At 34.3% G+C, this 13,863-nt stretch overlaps 1 protein-coding gene across 1 annotated transcript in view; it reads right to left on the minus strand.

Annotated features, from left to right (window-relative positions):
* The window catches only part of LOC149775320 (protein phosphatase 1F-like), a 53,557-nt gene that overhangs the window by 15,838 nt on the left and 23,856 nt on the right, over nucleotides 1-13,863 (minus strand). The window contains exons 2-3 of the mRNA XM_089944164.1: nucleotides 7,252-7,436; nucleotides 4,777-4,976 (exon numbers count right to left, since the gene is read on the minus strand). Coding sequence (XP_089800290.1) covers nucleotides 4,777-4,976; nucleotides 7,252-7,436 — 385 coding nt within the window. The remainder of the gene's footprint in view (nucleotides 1-4,776; nucleotides 4,977-7,251; nucleotides 7,437-13,863) is intronic.

Raw genomic sequence — 13,863 nt, forward strand, 5'->3', positions numbered from 1 at the left:
ACTTGTTTCTGACATATTGTGGCTTTACTTGTTTTTTAAAAGATCAATTTCTTTTCATAGCATTATAAGAAAAAGATATTGTTCTGGTTACTTCAATTTCTTTAATTTGCCTGTCAAAGCTTGCATATTTAGAGAAATTTTATTTCAAGAAAAAACCTCTATCAATCTGCAAAACAAATAATACAAGAAAACAATATGCTTACAACAGATGGTGGTGGTATTAAAGTTCAAAACACTACCACCAGTAAGAGTACAATTCTGTGACCCGTGAAGGTCAATCCCTTACACTGTATTTTCATCCAAACCACTCAATATATCTACATGATCTTTAGCTAAAACCACTGCTCATAAAGTCACACCATCTGTTTGAATTGACAATCATTTAAAAAAAAAATAGTAAAAAGAAATAGTATTTATTCAAGAGAAGATTTTCTTGCATAATTTATAATAATCCAATATCTGGGCATTCAGTAAAAAGCTTGTTAAAAACTGTCTCCACCATTACTAAGAAATTATAACAATCAATAATTGATTAACTTGGAGCAGATAGATCAAATGATTAAATTCAAGTACATCAAAGTAATAGAAAAGACAGATGGAATACATGTATGGCTGCAACCTTATTATTAACCTCAAAAACATTTGGATAAAATTAATTTGTTTAAAGTTTGTTCTGTCATAAATATTTGCATATTAACTTCGTTCAAATATACTGATTGGTGGATAATGCTGTCCTAATTATAAGCTGATGTGGTTATGTGATGAGAGCACTGTTTGTTAGAGCTGTACATTTTTTACATTCAAACATCAGAATAAATTTCTCTGTTTCTACTTGTTCACTTGTGCAGTATCTATTGTTAGAAACATGATTCAGGAATAAATTATTTAAGCCTCTGCATCTGGTTCTCAATCATGTATGCTGGACTGGACCACCAAAATAATAATATGAAGGAATTTTATGTTGATCCCAATTTAGTAAGTTTTATGATGTGAATGGACTGGTTACATATTATTTCAATTAGTAACATGTTTCACATTTGAACTGTGGAAGGCAGAAATGAAATTTGATATCACAGTGCTACAAAAGAGACTGAATGGTATTTGATGATAAAGTGGTGTAATCTCATTGTTGACAACAAAATGTTGAATTATATCTTGTAAATACTTAAAAGCTTGGAACATTTTAAACAATTAATTAACTGACATTGGATGATTGTTTGAAACAATTGTTCCACTCTCTTTTTCTGTATGCTGGGACTACATCTGTTAATTTCCAGAAAAATAGAAATCTTGAGATAGTAAGAGAACTGTTAAATGGATACTTAATTGAACTTGCAATTTTTTTAAGTAGCTTAGGATGCAATAAATCTAAACCATATGCCTTGGATTGATTTTAGTCTATAATAACATTGTATACATGGTCTTCACAAATCTTGATGCAAAAGAGAGTTGCGTACAGCAACTGATTAAAGTCTAATTCAGTAAGCTGATATTGTGTTATATATTCAATTTGTATTCTAAACTGTTTGCAGAAGAAATCATCAAATATTTCACCTTTCTCTACATGGTTTGTTACCACAGCCCCATTTACAATCCATTATCTACAGATTTCTTCTGAAAAATTAATTTTATCTTATAGCTGTAAAATATTTAGATCACTGTATTTCACAAATAATGTATTTTACTGATGATATACTATCCAATGCTGTGGGTTCTGTGCATGTTCTGCTCGATCATAAAGTTGTTTTCCCTGTCTGAGTTGTCTAATTTCACTGTGCATCCAGGGTGTGTCTTTAGCACAAATAGTAACCGTTTTTGCAGCAGAAATTTACTTAATACATCTAAAAAAGGTAGGTAAGATTAGCAAACCTATCATTGATGTTGTTTTTGTCAAGTATTTCATTCCATAAAACAGAATGCAAAAGTGAAATTAGCAAAGTATCATTTCCTTTATCATATAACCAAATCACTATTTTAGAGACTCAAATATTTTGGTAGTGACGTTTATGGCAGCATATAGTATCTAACTCCAGTAGAAATGGATGAAGGACTTGATAAAAACATGGGGTCTGACACCATTATTACATCTACAAAATCCTCAGAATAATCTGTATACTTTGCTGTAGGTTAGCTGTTGTAGAGTTTAACACCATTTTTCAGTACAAGGTAGGTTGTACAAGGTGGCCAGTATAAATGGTGGAGGAAGAACCTGGGAAAGCCCCAGAAAGAACCACTGACCCATGAGAAGCTACTGGCAAGCTTTCTCACATACCCACAATGGCTGAACCCTAGATTCGAACCTATGCAGACAGGTGAGATGGCAGTCATCCATAACAGTGAGTTCTTTAGACCACTCAGCCACTAAGGGCCCCTTGCTGTAGGTTAGAATAGAGTCATAGCTGACAGACCATATTGTTAGGAACCAAAAATGTTCATTAAAATCTCCCATAAAAACCAGCTGGTCTGGTTTAGTGTTCTTGGCTCTCTCAATGCTAAATTCAATAAAACCCCAAATAGATAATTTGCTATTTTGCTTCCTTTTTAAATTTATTTCCATCAAAATGTATTCCAGTCCCTGTAAATCAAGATCAGAGAATAGAATTACAGGAATGTGACTTTTGATACAGATTGCCACCTTGTCCCCCAAGCATTTTTCTGTCTTTACAGAATGGTCCAGAATAACAGAATTTGGTATTTTCCCTGCTTAAAGTGAATTCATTAAGTCAAGTTTCATTAAAATACAGTATACCAAACGGCCAAGTATTTGCACCAATCACGGCAAATTTAAATCACAGTAAAACACTGTATACCAATCTGCAAAGTATTTTCATCAATTAAGACAATTTTAGATTTAAGCAATACACAGTGTATCAACAGCAATACACAATGTATCAACTGCAATACACAATGCATCAAACTGCAAAGTATCACAACACATCACATCACAGCATCACTCATGGTAATTTTAGTTCCAAACTCTGAATATAAAAATAAAGTATACTGACACTGATAATACACAATTAATGACAGTACAGTGGTACACCTTTTTATATGGCTCCCCTCACCAGCGGCCCATGATCTGCACATCAGGTTTTCTTGGCACTGGTGAGTTTGTGCACAAAAGTACCCCTTGTGAACAACCACCCATCTTTTGTGGCATGCAGCCAGCATTTTAGGCCAAAATGTCAAATTTACCCATCACATGTGGCCATGTTTTATCTAAATCCAAGGTTGATATTTAATTCATATAGTAAGGTAAGTAATCTAATTATCTCCTCAGATGCAATTGTCAAAATCATAATTTCATCAACACAGACTAAAAGTAGCTTTTGTGGATCAACACATAAAGAGAAATGAAACAGGATACCAGAAAAGCAAAAAAATCATGTGACAGAATGTCACTTCCTTTACAAACAAGACACTTTGCCCATTCCATAAAATATCCAAGATTAAATTGTAATTATAAAAGTTTCACATGCTGTAATGGAAAATTGAGAAGAAAAAGCAAAAGTTATTCAACTCAACAACAGTGAGGACAGTTCAAGAGTGCAGACTAAACAATTTGATGCTAAAAAGACTCAAAAAAACATTATCATAACAGATAAGAAGAATATTCTCCAGCAGTGGGATAATGGTTTGGCTGGGAGCTTTACAGCACAGCAAAATAAGAATGTTATTTAGTGCCGAGGCAATTGGAGTAAAGTGTCTTGCCCAAGAATACACCATGGTTGCTAAACAAGGCTGGTCATATGGTAGGATTCAACCTGCACTCTCTCAGTCATGAGTCTGGCATGTTAACCACTGAACCAGCACAGCAACCCTGTGGGAAAATGGAGTAAATGGAAAGAGAATTATTCTAAATGCCATGGAATGTTTGTACCAAGATTCAAATGACAAGGTTTTTGAGTGATTTTGCCATGTGCCAAGAACGCCTCACTCACAGACCTAAAACTAATGTATGTTCACTGATAAGTCTGTTCTTCTTAAGGCAAGTAGAACCTTTTGATAATTAATGTTACTTTTAAATGAAGACATTAAACGCTTTGAAGTTACATGTACCTTTCTCACTTAATACACATACATATACATATCACAGTCCAACTTTGGAAAGGCCACCCCTCTTCTAAGGCCACTTTCCCACTGCATGAGGGGTGGTCTTAAAAGATGGGGACCAATGGATACACACTGACTGACTGAGATTCTTGATTTGATACGTAGTGTCAATCCCAGGATGCATCAGTAAAAGGAAGTATAACCAGTACATAAGAATTACATAAGATATAATTACTACTAGAGGTGAAAAACAGACCACTGGTTGATGCAAACACAGTTTATCTCATTTAACTGATTATATGTTTTGAGAACAGTAATCTCCCTGTAGAATTATTAATTTGATTAAAAGCAACAGACCAAGACATTGATAGATTCTGATGTAAAAATGCATAACTAGTGCCAGAGCTACATAAAAGCAGTCCTGAATGCCATAGGACAGGCCAATTATTAGTCTGTATTGATCATTAGTACCTGCCATTTAATCTGTCCTATTCCCTGGGGTTGCAAGTGCTGATTTTCATAACATACATTATAATATAGTCTAGTGTGAAGACCATGTTGTAAGCGAAGTATATCATTAAAAAATACATTGATCTGCTCAAAGATATAGTACTCTAAAATTAAAGGTAACAACTGAAATGTTTGTCTGAGGTAATGTCACATGACTAGGGTGTGTACATATAAAGTAATGTCAAAACCAAAACACATTATTGCCATACAAACATTTAGGCCAAACAATGAATTCAGATCTGGCAGGATGATATGACTGTCTTCCATCTTCCGTCGGTTGTTTTTGATGGCATGTAACTGGGTCTCGTACAGTATCGCTGGCACTGCAATGTCAGGAAGATCCTCACCCCAGGTCTTAATTACATTCTCAAGGCACTGCATAATGTGAGCATGAAGACTGGTTGCACTGTACTCTGTACAAAAATTGAACATCTTTTATGTTACTTTTTTCTTTACTTACATGGCAATTGAATACAATGAGTAATTTTTCATTTGCAATATATATACACAGACACACAGACATAAACACAGACACAAACACAGACATAAACAAACACACACACACAATCAGTCCAACCTGTTACCAGCATCCACTTTTTTGAAAAAGGCAAAACTGAACATTGGTTTCTGAACACATAACATTATTATGATTATTAATTATTATTATTATTACAACAAAATCATAATTACAGGTATATGTTGTTTTTTCCCAAATATATGTTCCAAACAAGATCACTGTGTCCTGCTCACTTTACTTCATCCTACGAGTAAAATCATCAGCGACTTAAAAATAAACACGCATCTTATAAAAACAATATCTGGATTAGTCAATTGTTCAACTTGCCAAAATTAAAAACAGTTGGCTTATGTGAGAAGTTTGTGATGAACAGAAAATCAAAAAAATCCACATAGGGCTATTTGTTGTGACCCATGAGGCAAACTTCAACTACCGTTACAGACACATTTTGAATATTGAATGACAACTGACCCTAATGAAAAAGGATGCGACTGCTATCTCTTCAGAGATAGGTTTAATTTCCAGGCAAATAGATGACAATACATAACTATACCTGTCACAATGGAACAAAAGATGATTTCCATTTCTGCTGTGATAAACAACTATTTTCCCCATCATCTATCAAACAAACTGCTTACTCTAATGATACAAACTACAAGTGAGATAAGAAACACTAGCACATCAATTTACACAATATTCATTTATGTAGCAAAATTTCAGTCTGCATAGACCTAATGGTTACTTATTTATGCTTGGGTGACCATTTAATGCAGGCTCTTTGTGTGTGTGTGTGTGTGTGAGAGAGAGAGAGAGCAGTCTGCAGTGCAGCAGTTTATAGTGATGTCTAGCACTGGGGCATCATGCTGCAGACATGTAGCATGATGTCTCTCCCAGTCTCATTATCCTGACACCAGGCCGATCAGTCCCAACACTAATTTCTTAATGCCTTAATGGTATGACTCAGCTGGGATTTGAACCCGCGACCTCCTGCATCCAGGCAGATGTTCTAACCACTAGGCCACGAGAGTGGACCTAAAGCAGGCAGAAACCATTGTTTGGTTAGGAAACACTTTGTGGCTGACTGCAGAAGGTTGGTGATTGTTACATAAAGAATACAGAACATCTGTGTTAAAAATTTGCCAGGGGGAAATTAGAATGGCTGCTGTGAACAGGTGACTACTGAGTTTAGGTGATCATTAGGACAGGTTTGACTACAGACATACTCACTCACTCTCTCTCTCACTCACTCTCTTACACACACACACACACACACACACATTTTGAAATTAAGTGCAGCAAAAAGATTTTTAAAAATCTGTTTCACTGTGTATCTTGTTGAATACATTGCAACTTGTTTGAGATGAACCCCAGTCTAAAATAGAGATCATTTTGATAGAAAAAAAATTCATGAAAATTAAGAATAAGTACAAAGATTTAAATTACATTTAGACTTGTTTTGCAACTTTCTCAGAACAAAAATCTGAGCTATCCCAGTTCATAAAAAAAAAAATTTCCACTGTGTGGTACACTAGTATAAATTTCCAGTGTGTGGAACACTAGTATAAATTTCCAGTGTGTGGAACACTAGTATATAATTCCACTGTGTGGTACACTAGTATAAAATCTGTTGAATAATCATTTATACCAATTTTGCAAAAAATCTCTTATGCAGTCTTTAATGCAGATCAAAGTATAATCTAATCTGATTACATTTAAATCCAAGATTTTCTGTTCAAATCGTTGATGTGACAGGTACATAAAATGTCTCTAATACATACCAAAGTATAACCTAATCTAATTAAATCCAAGTTGTACTGATCAATCAGTAGGTAGATGTGACAGATACCAATGTCTCTAATACATACCAAAGTATAACCTAATCTAATTAAATCCAAGATTTACTGATCAATCGGTAGGTAGATGTGACAGATATCAATGTCTCTAATACATACCAATGTATAACCTAATCGTATTAAATCCAAGATTTACTGTTCAATTGGTAGATGTGACAGTCACTAGTGCATGATCATATTCTGTTTACTTCTTTATTCACCAATCAAAATACAACCTGATCAACTCCTGTCAGATCTACTTATTGATTTAAAGCATGATTTTAATCAAATAAAATTACAACCAAGAATCAGACTCTGCCCCCTCTCCTAAGAACTCACCTCTTGAGGATAATTTCATTGCAACATCCCCCTCCTGAGCCCCATTGTTTTTCAGGTTCCTGTTATCCACTTCCTCCTCCTCTTCTGCATCTTTTTCTGCCTCCAGAAGCTGAGATAGGTCAGCATCAGACACCCGTCTGTATGTCTCTCGTGACAAAGCTGCTGCTAATATTGTAGGACAATTTCTGTGAATAATAAATACAGGCTGATGTTGGTCAAGTAGTAATCTGCAGTATGCAGAGTGTCCTAGCAACCAATGTCCAACATGTAGCATGCCCTAGCAACAGATCCATAATATGTAGCATGTCCTTGCAACAGATCCATAATATGTAGCATGTCCTAGCAACAAATCCATAACATGTAGCATGTCCTACAACAAAGCCATAACATGTAGCATACTTAGCAATAGATCCATAATATGAAGCATGTCCTAGCAACAGATCCATAATATGTAGCATGTCCTAGCAACAAAGCCATAAAATGTAGCATACCTTAGCAACAGATTCATAATATGAAGCATGTCCTAGCAAAAGATCCATAATATGTAGCATTTCCTAGCAATAGATCTCAATACATGCACAAGTTTGTCTCTATAATTCTATCTGACTACAATCTTCATATAACATGGTAAATGAAACAACTTGGTTCATCATTCAAAACTGTATCATGTTAACAAGCTGCTGGTTTGATCAAGCAAATTTAATGACAAGATTTTTGTGTGCAATTTACACAATTTAAGACTAATTACATTGAGGGAATAAAATCTACGTCATGATAGCATGAGAAAACTTGACGACACTTGGCAAAAGTCTTATCCCCAAGGACTACATCTACATAACTAATTCTCACATATTGATCGTACTTATTGTTTTCTTTTTTTGCCCACAACATGCATGATTTATTGGCAAATATTTACAATTTTTTTAATACATGTATTTCCATAATATTACAGGAGATTTGATATCAAGTAACTTATATCACATAGGTAGCATGGGAACTTATTTATCCCAAGGGTAAAGTAGATCATTCAAGGCTAAAAAAAAAAACAATTTGGGCATGACAAAAATCTAAAACCTCCCTGAAATGTGTGTGTGTGTGTTTAAACATGTCAGCACAATAATGTATATGTACCTGCTATGGGGTGTCAATTAAAAGGCAAGTTTGAAAACTGATTTAATTTTTGCGGCTCCTTTCTTTTACACTGTAGTTTGATAATTCCCATTTCCTGAACTTTCAGAAAAACCCACTGAAACAATGGGATTAACTGTATTCAATGGGACTTAGCACAATACTATATAAATAAAGCAGCAAATCATAACTTGAGTAATATTCATGAGATATCATAATATAAAATATTTATCACATGTTGTTTGTTGTAGGGCTTAATGCCATTTTTCAGCACAAGATAGTGGATGAAGAACCCGGGAAAACCCTGGAAAGAAACACTGACCCATGTGAAGCTACTGGCAAGCTTTCTCACGTACCCACATTGGCTGAACCCAAGACTAGAACCCATACAGACAGAGGTGAGATGGCAATGGTCCATAATGGTGAGCACTTTAGACCATTCAGGGCCCCTAATTATCACACTAATTTGCTAGCATCATTGGTTCAAACAATTACGTATATCCTTGCGTATAAGTCGACTCAAACTGCAAACAACAGACCTCATTCTGCTGTAGCATAATATGCATGCAGATCAAGGTCTATGTTGTTTGTTCTACTGGCTACTTATAAAAACCTACAAAGACCCAGATTTGCCAGTACATTATGTGACAGCAGATTTGTGTACGTACATTTGGACTTATCTATAAATAAGTATATACAGTAACAGGGCTTATTTCTTTAATGGAATGTTCAAGTATTTATCAACATTATCCTGGTGTGCATCAGCATCACAGAGAAATTGTCAGGAGGCTGGCAGGTTTCTTGCTTATGGAAATTATGGCACAGATTCCTCATTTTTTTCCACAAAATAAAATACACAGAAAGACCATGTAAGATACCTAATTTGTATGAATAAAAATGAAGAAAAACAATTATTATTATTATTATTCCTATATTGAGTGATAAGCTCACCCAACACTTGTAAACAATCAATTTGGTAAATATTTACCAAGGAGGTAAGAAACCCACACTACTTTTGACAAATTTATTAGGATGACCCCCTAATCTTATCAAGGAAGTTATATTGGATTATTTATGGCTTGGGGTTTATCCTCCATAGCAAGAAATACAAGTAATAAATTACAGTGAGAAGGAAGGAGGGGGGTATTATGGGAGCGAAAAGCTTTTTTTGCAGGAAAGTGTGTTAGTTTTCAATATGCTGATTCATAAGATATTATGTAAGAATATTTAAACATATAATTTCTAACATGTAAATGTTTGCTTCTTTTGGTAGTATTTCTAAGGGCATAGCAAATAAACACAACCTTTAACTTCTAATATCTGATAAGGCTCTCTAATATTATTTGTGGCCCATTATAAAATGCAAGTGATTTCATCCAAAATCTTCAACTGAGTAATTGATGTTCAGAAACTCGCCATCTTTCATGTGTGATTTTGCCACAAACCACTTAATAGCACACAACTTCATCTACCACCAAGTTTCAACATTTGTTTAATTTTATTACCATTTGATCCAGCCATTCCTAGAGAACACGTCAGTGCTCCAACCGAATAAGTATACACCACCCCACCCACCAAACTTTACAACAGGTGTTGAGCAAAGGTGTCAAGGTAAACTGAAACAGCTCAGTGGGACCCAAATAAAAGTTGAAATGTAGTCAACACAAGCATGAACAAATTGTAGTTTAATCTGTAATGATGATTATCGTTATTAATTTTACTGAATTTACTATAACTGAAAAAGTCATAGTTTGCATAATAATAATAATAATAATAATAATAATATTATTATTGTTGTTGCTGATGTTGTTGTAATTGTAGTTTTGTTAGCACTAACTCAAGCTTTTGTTGTTTTATATTGTTTAGTTAGCAAATCATGCAAAGTTAAAATGATTTCGGAACTTATAACTTATCACTTTCAAGAAGCTACCAATCTCACAGTCACTTAATTGGAGGCAATTCAAAGTCAATTCTCTCCTTTCAATGCATTAGTCTTAAAGTGTCTGAAGTTACAGATTTAATAGGTATATAAATCTATTATTTCAAAAATATTTGAATGCATCATACTGCAAAGATGTGAAGGCACAATCTCCAATAATCAGTTTGGTTTTTAAAAGCAACATTCAACAGATTTATGCATATATGCCTTTAAGGAAACTGTTAGCTATTATGTGGATCATGGCAGCCCAGTATCTGCATGCTTTTTAGATGCTAGCAAAGCAAGGCATTTGATAGGGTCAATCACTGGACACTCTTTAAAAAGTTGATTGATATTAAAATACCTGTTTACATAGTTCATATTTTAGTTAACTGGTATGGCAAACAGTTGTATTGTGTACGATGGGGAAGTGTAGTATCCATCGCTTTCCATGTAACCGATGGAGTGAGGCAGGGGGGTTTTCTTTCCCCTTTGTTATTTAATATATATATAGACAAGTTAAATCGTAAGCTCGGTCAGTGTTGCGTGGGGTTACGTCTGCCACCAAATGCGTTGTTTCTTAACAATTTTAGCTTTGCTGATGATATGTCATTGATAAGTCCTTCTATCACAGGTTTCAGGAAATTATTAAAGATATGTGAACAATATGCATTTTAGAATGATATCTATAATACAAAAAAATCAGTATACATGGTCTTTCAGCCAACTTCTTTCAAATTACCATCTCTTCCCCCTGTACATCTTAACGGCAATGCTCTTACGTATGTCAACAGTTATACCTATTTGGGTGATATTTTGAAATCCGATCAGTTGGATAATGAAGATATGATGAGACATTACCGATCTTTGTGTACTCGAACAAACATGCTTCTACGTAAATTTAAGAACTGTTCATTGAATCAAATCTTATTGCTGCACTATGTATTGTGTTCCTCTGTGGACAAACTTTAGTGAATCTATGAAAAGAAAACTAGTTAATGGTTGTAATAATAGTCTTCGTTTTCTAATAGATCTTCCTAGGTGGAACAGTACCTCCAGCATGTTTGTAAATCATAATGTATTTAGTTTTGATGAAGTAATGAATAAGCATGTTTTCTCAATGATGACTAGAATATTTAATAGTAAGAACTGTATACTGAAATCTCTTTGGAACTATGACATTCATTTAAATTCTCACATTATTAGTACATGGAACAAATTACTCTTCAAATGTGCCATTTAATTTCCTTCTTAACACTGCATGGCACCATTATTTGTTTTAAATGTATCTGTATACCTGTATGTATGATATATATGTTCTTTTATGTTTACAATGTTTTTACTTTATAATTATATTTTAATTTAGAGGTATGGACTTTGAAGTCTGAAATAAAGAATTCTTATTCCTATTATATTCTTATATAGACTGACATGCATACGTGTTACAGTTATCCATTGAGGCAAGACATTTTTATTGTCCCAATTGTGAATTTTGCAGATGTCATTGTAACATACAGCAATTTTAATTAATGAACGCAATTTTGCAATGGGTTATATCCATGGCATGTTTAAGGATGCTGTACATGTACATCTGGTAGGGACTTGAGTGATTATTAATGAGGTTCCATTTGATAACTATGTCAGGCAAAACTGGATAAGTGGTGAAGATTGGGCTTTGTTTATCGAAATGGCCATGGGTGAAATGATGCAGAAACAGCATTTGTACTTGTTGAAATGTTTCTCAGAAGTTGACTTTGCTGAGATCTGCATCTTATTGGGAACTGGAAAATGTAGAAGTTTCCAAACCTTGGAAGGGTATGTGCTAATACTGGCAATTAGATAAACTGGGATCTGATTGGTTAGTTAATGGTTTTGGAAGTGTTTCCCAGGCAAAGTCTTGCTTAAAAATGAATTACACAGCAAAATCATGAAGTCTAGTTTTGACATGCAATCAAAGGTCTTGACTCAAGGGGTGGGGCAAGACCCTCATAAAGATAGTCCAAGTAATGTGTAGTTGAATCTATGAGACACATAACCAGGGGTATAAGATGATGGTTCTGTTAAAGGCAAATAAGAGTGAACCTCAAAGCAAAAAAGGTACAGTGTCTTAATTTCATACATAATTTTTCTTTGATATGAGCCTGATGATGTTTGAATTTGTCTTTAAAGATATAGGAATCATGCATGTTATGAACTGATTAGTATTAGCTTTGTGTGATGCTTTATGCCAATGTGTTGTTAGTTAGCAATAGGTAGTAGAAGCTAAGAAATGAATTTTGTTTGATCTATTTGTTTAACTAAATTGTGAACTCTTTTAACCTATGAATTGGCTTAATATTTGAGCAGCTTTGTGGGCTATACAGTTATTTACTGATCAGTGTGTGTCCAGCATTTTAAGATAGTGAATAATAGTTCACAATGCGGGCCTTAATTGTCAATAAGACAGAGTAGGCTATGGTACTGATCAGTTAGTAATGACAACTAGTTTTGTCGGAGAAATACATTTATTTTCCTGCATGTTAATTGTCTATAGAAAGAGAGAAGCTCTAGTGTATGTAGAAAATAATGGCATTGTTGTATTTGATGCAAGGTTATGACCTAAAGTGAATTAGCAGTAGATTGTTTGTTGTGATATAGGTTATTCTGATTAGTATATATAATGTAATAAGTACTTGGCAAAACTGGCTCAGTTAGATACAAATCAATTTTTTTTTTCAACCATGGGAGGAAAAAGTGTTAGCATCGACAATGAGAAGCCAGGACAATCAGCTGACTGGAAAAGCACATATTTTTTGAGGGCCTTAAGCCTTTTTGTTTTTAGATATAGTAAATTCCTTTAGCTATAGCCCTTTTACTGACTCTTTTAAAAACATGTTTCATAAAAATGAAGAGTACAATTTTTTCATAATACTGTTAGCTGCTGTTTGTTGTCTCTCACATGATATGGTGAATGGCTCAGTTTTTACAAGAATAAGGATTTTTAATTAAATTTACTGTTGCTTCATTAAAGTGTGTGTGTGTGTGTCTGTGTGTGTTTTGAAGAGAAGATCTTTAAAAATATCATTAGAAAACCATTTAAAGGTATAATACTAGGTACATTCAGCATTAAAAAATAAATTCCAAATACGTGATGGTAATATGAAGGTTAAATACCAAGTTTTCATCTCCAATGAATGAGACATCATTACCCTCAAAATACACAGATCTAACATATGTCTGATTGCTCAAATTTTGTACTTTCCAAAAATTCAAGATAAGGGGTCATCCAATAATTATGTCAACAAAATGGGGGGGAGGAGGTTTGAAGAAGTTTGACAATTGTTGACATGGGGAAATTAGTCAGTGCGTTGGTATGGCACACACTCGCTCGCCCGTCAACAGCCCACCAGTTTAACCCTAAACCGGTTGAGCTCTTGCCAAGGAAGTCATAGTCTTGCATCATCACATTTTGTTTTTATTCAATGTAGACTGTAGACAGATTTTTAAGGGAAGCTGTTACTAAATTCAAAGACTGCACTGAGCCATAGACATCTAAATAGTATAGCTATCCATGGGCTTCTATTAAA

Source organism: Sinohyriopsis cumingii, chromosome 19 (assembly GCF_028554795.1).
Source record: "Sinohyriopsis cumingii isolate HCF-2022 chromosome 19, ASM2855479v2, whole genome shotgun sequence".
Lineage (NCBI taxonomy): Eukaryota > Metazoa > Mollusca > Bivalvia > Unionida > Unionidae > Sinohyriopsis > Sinohyriopsis cumingii.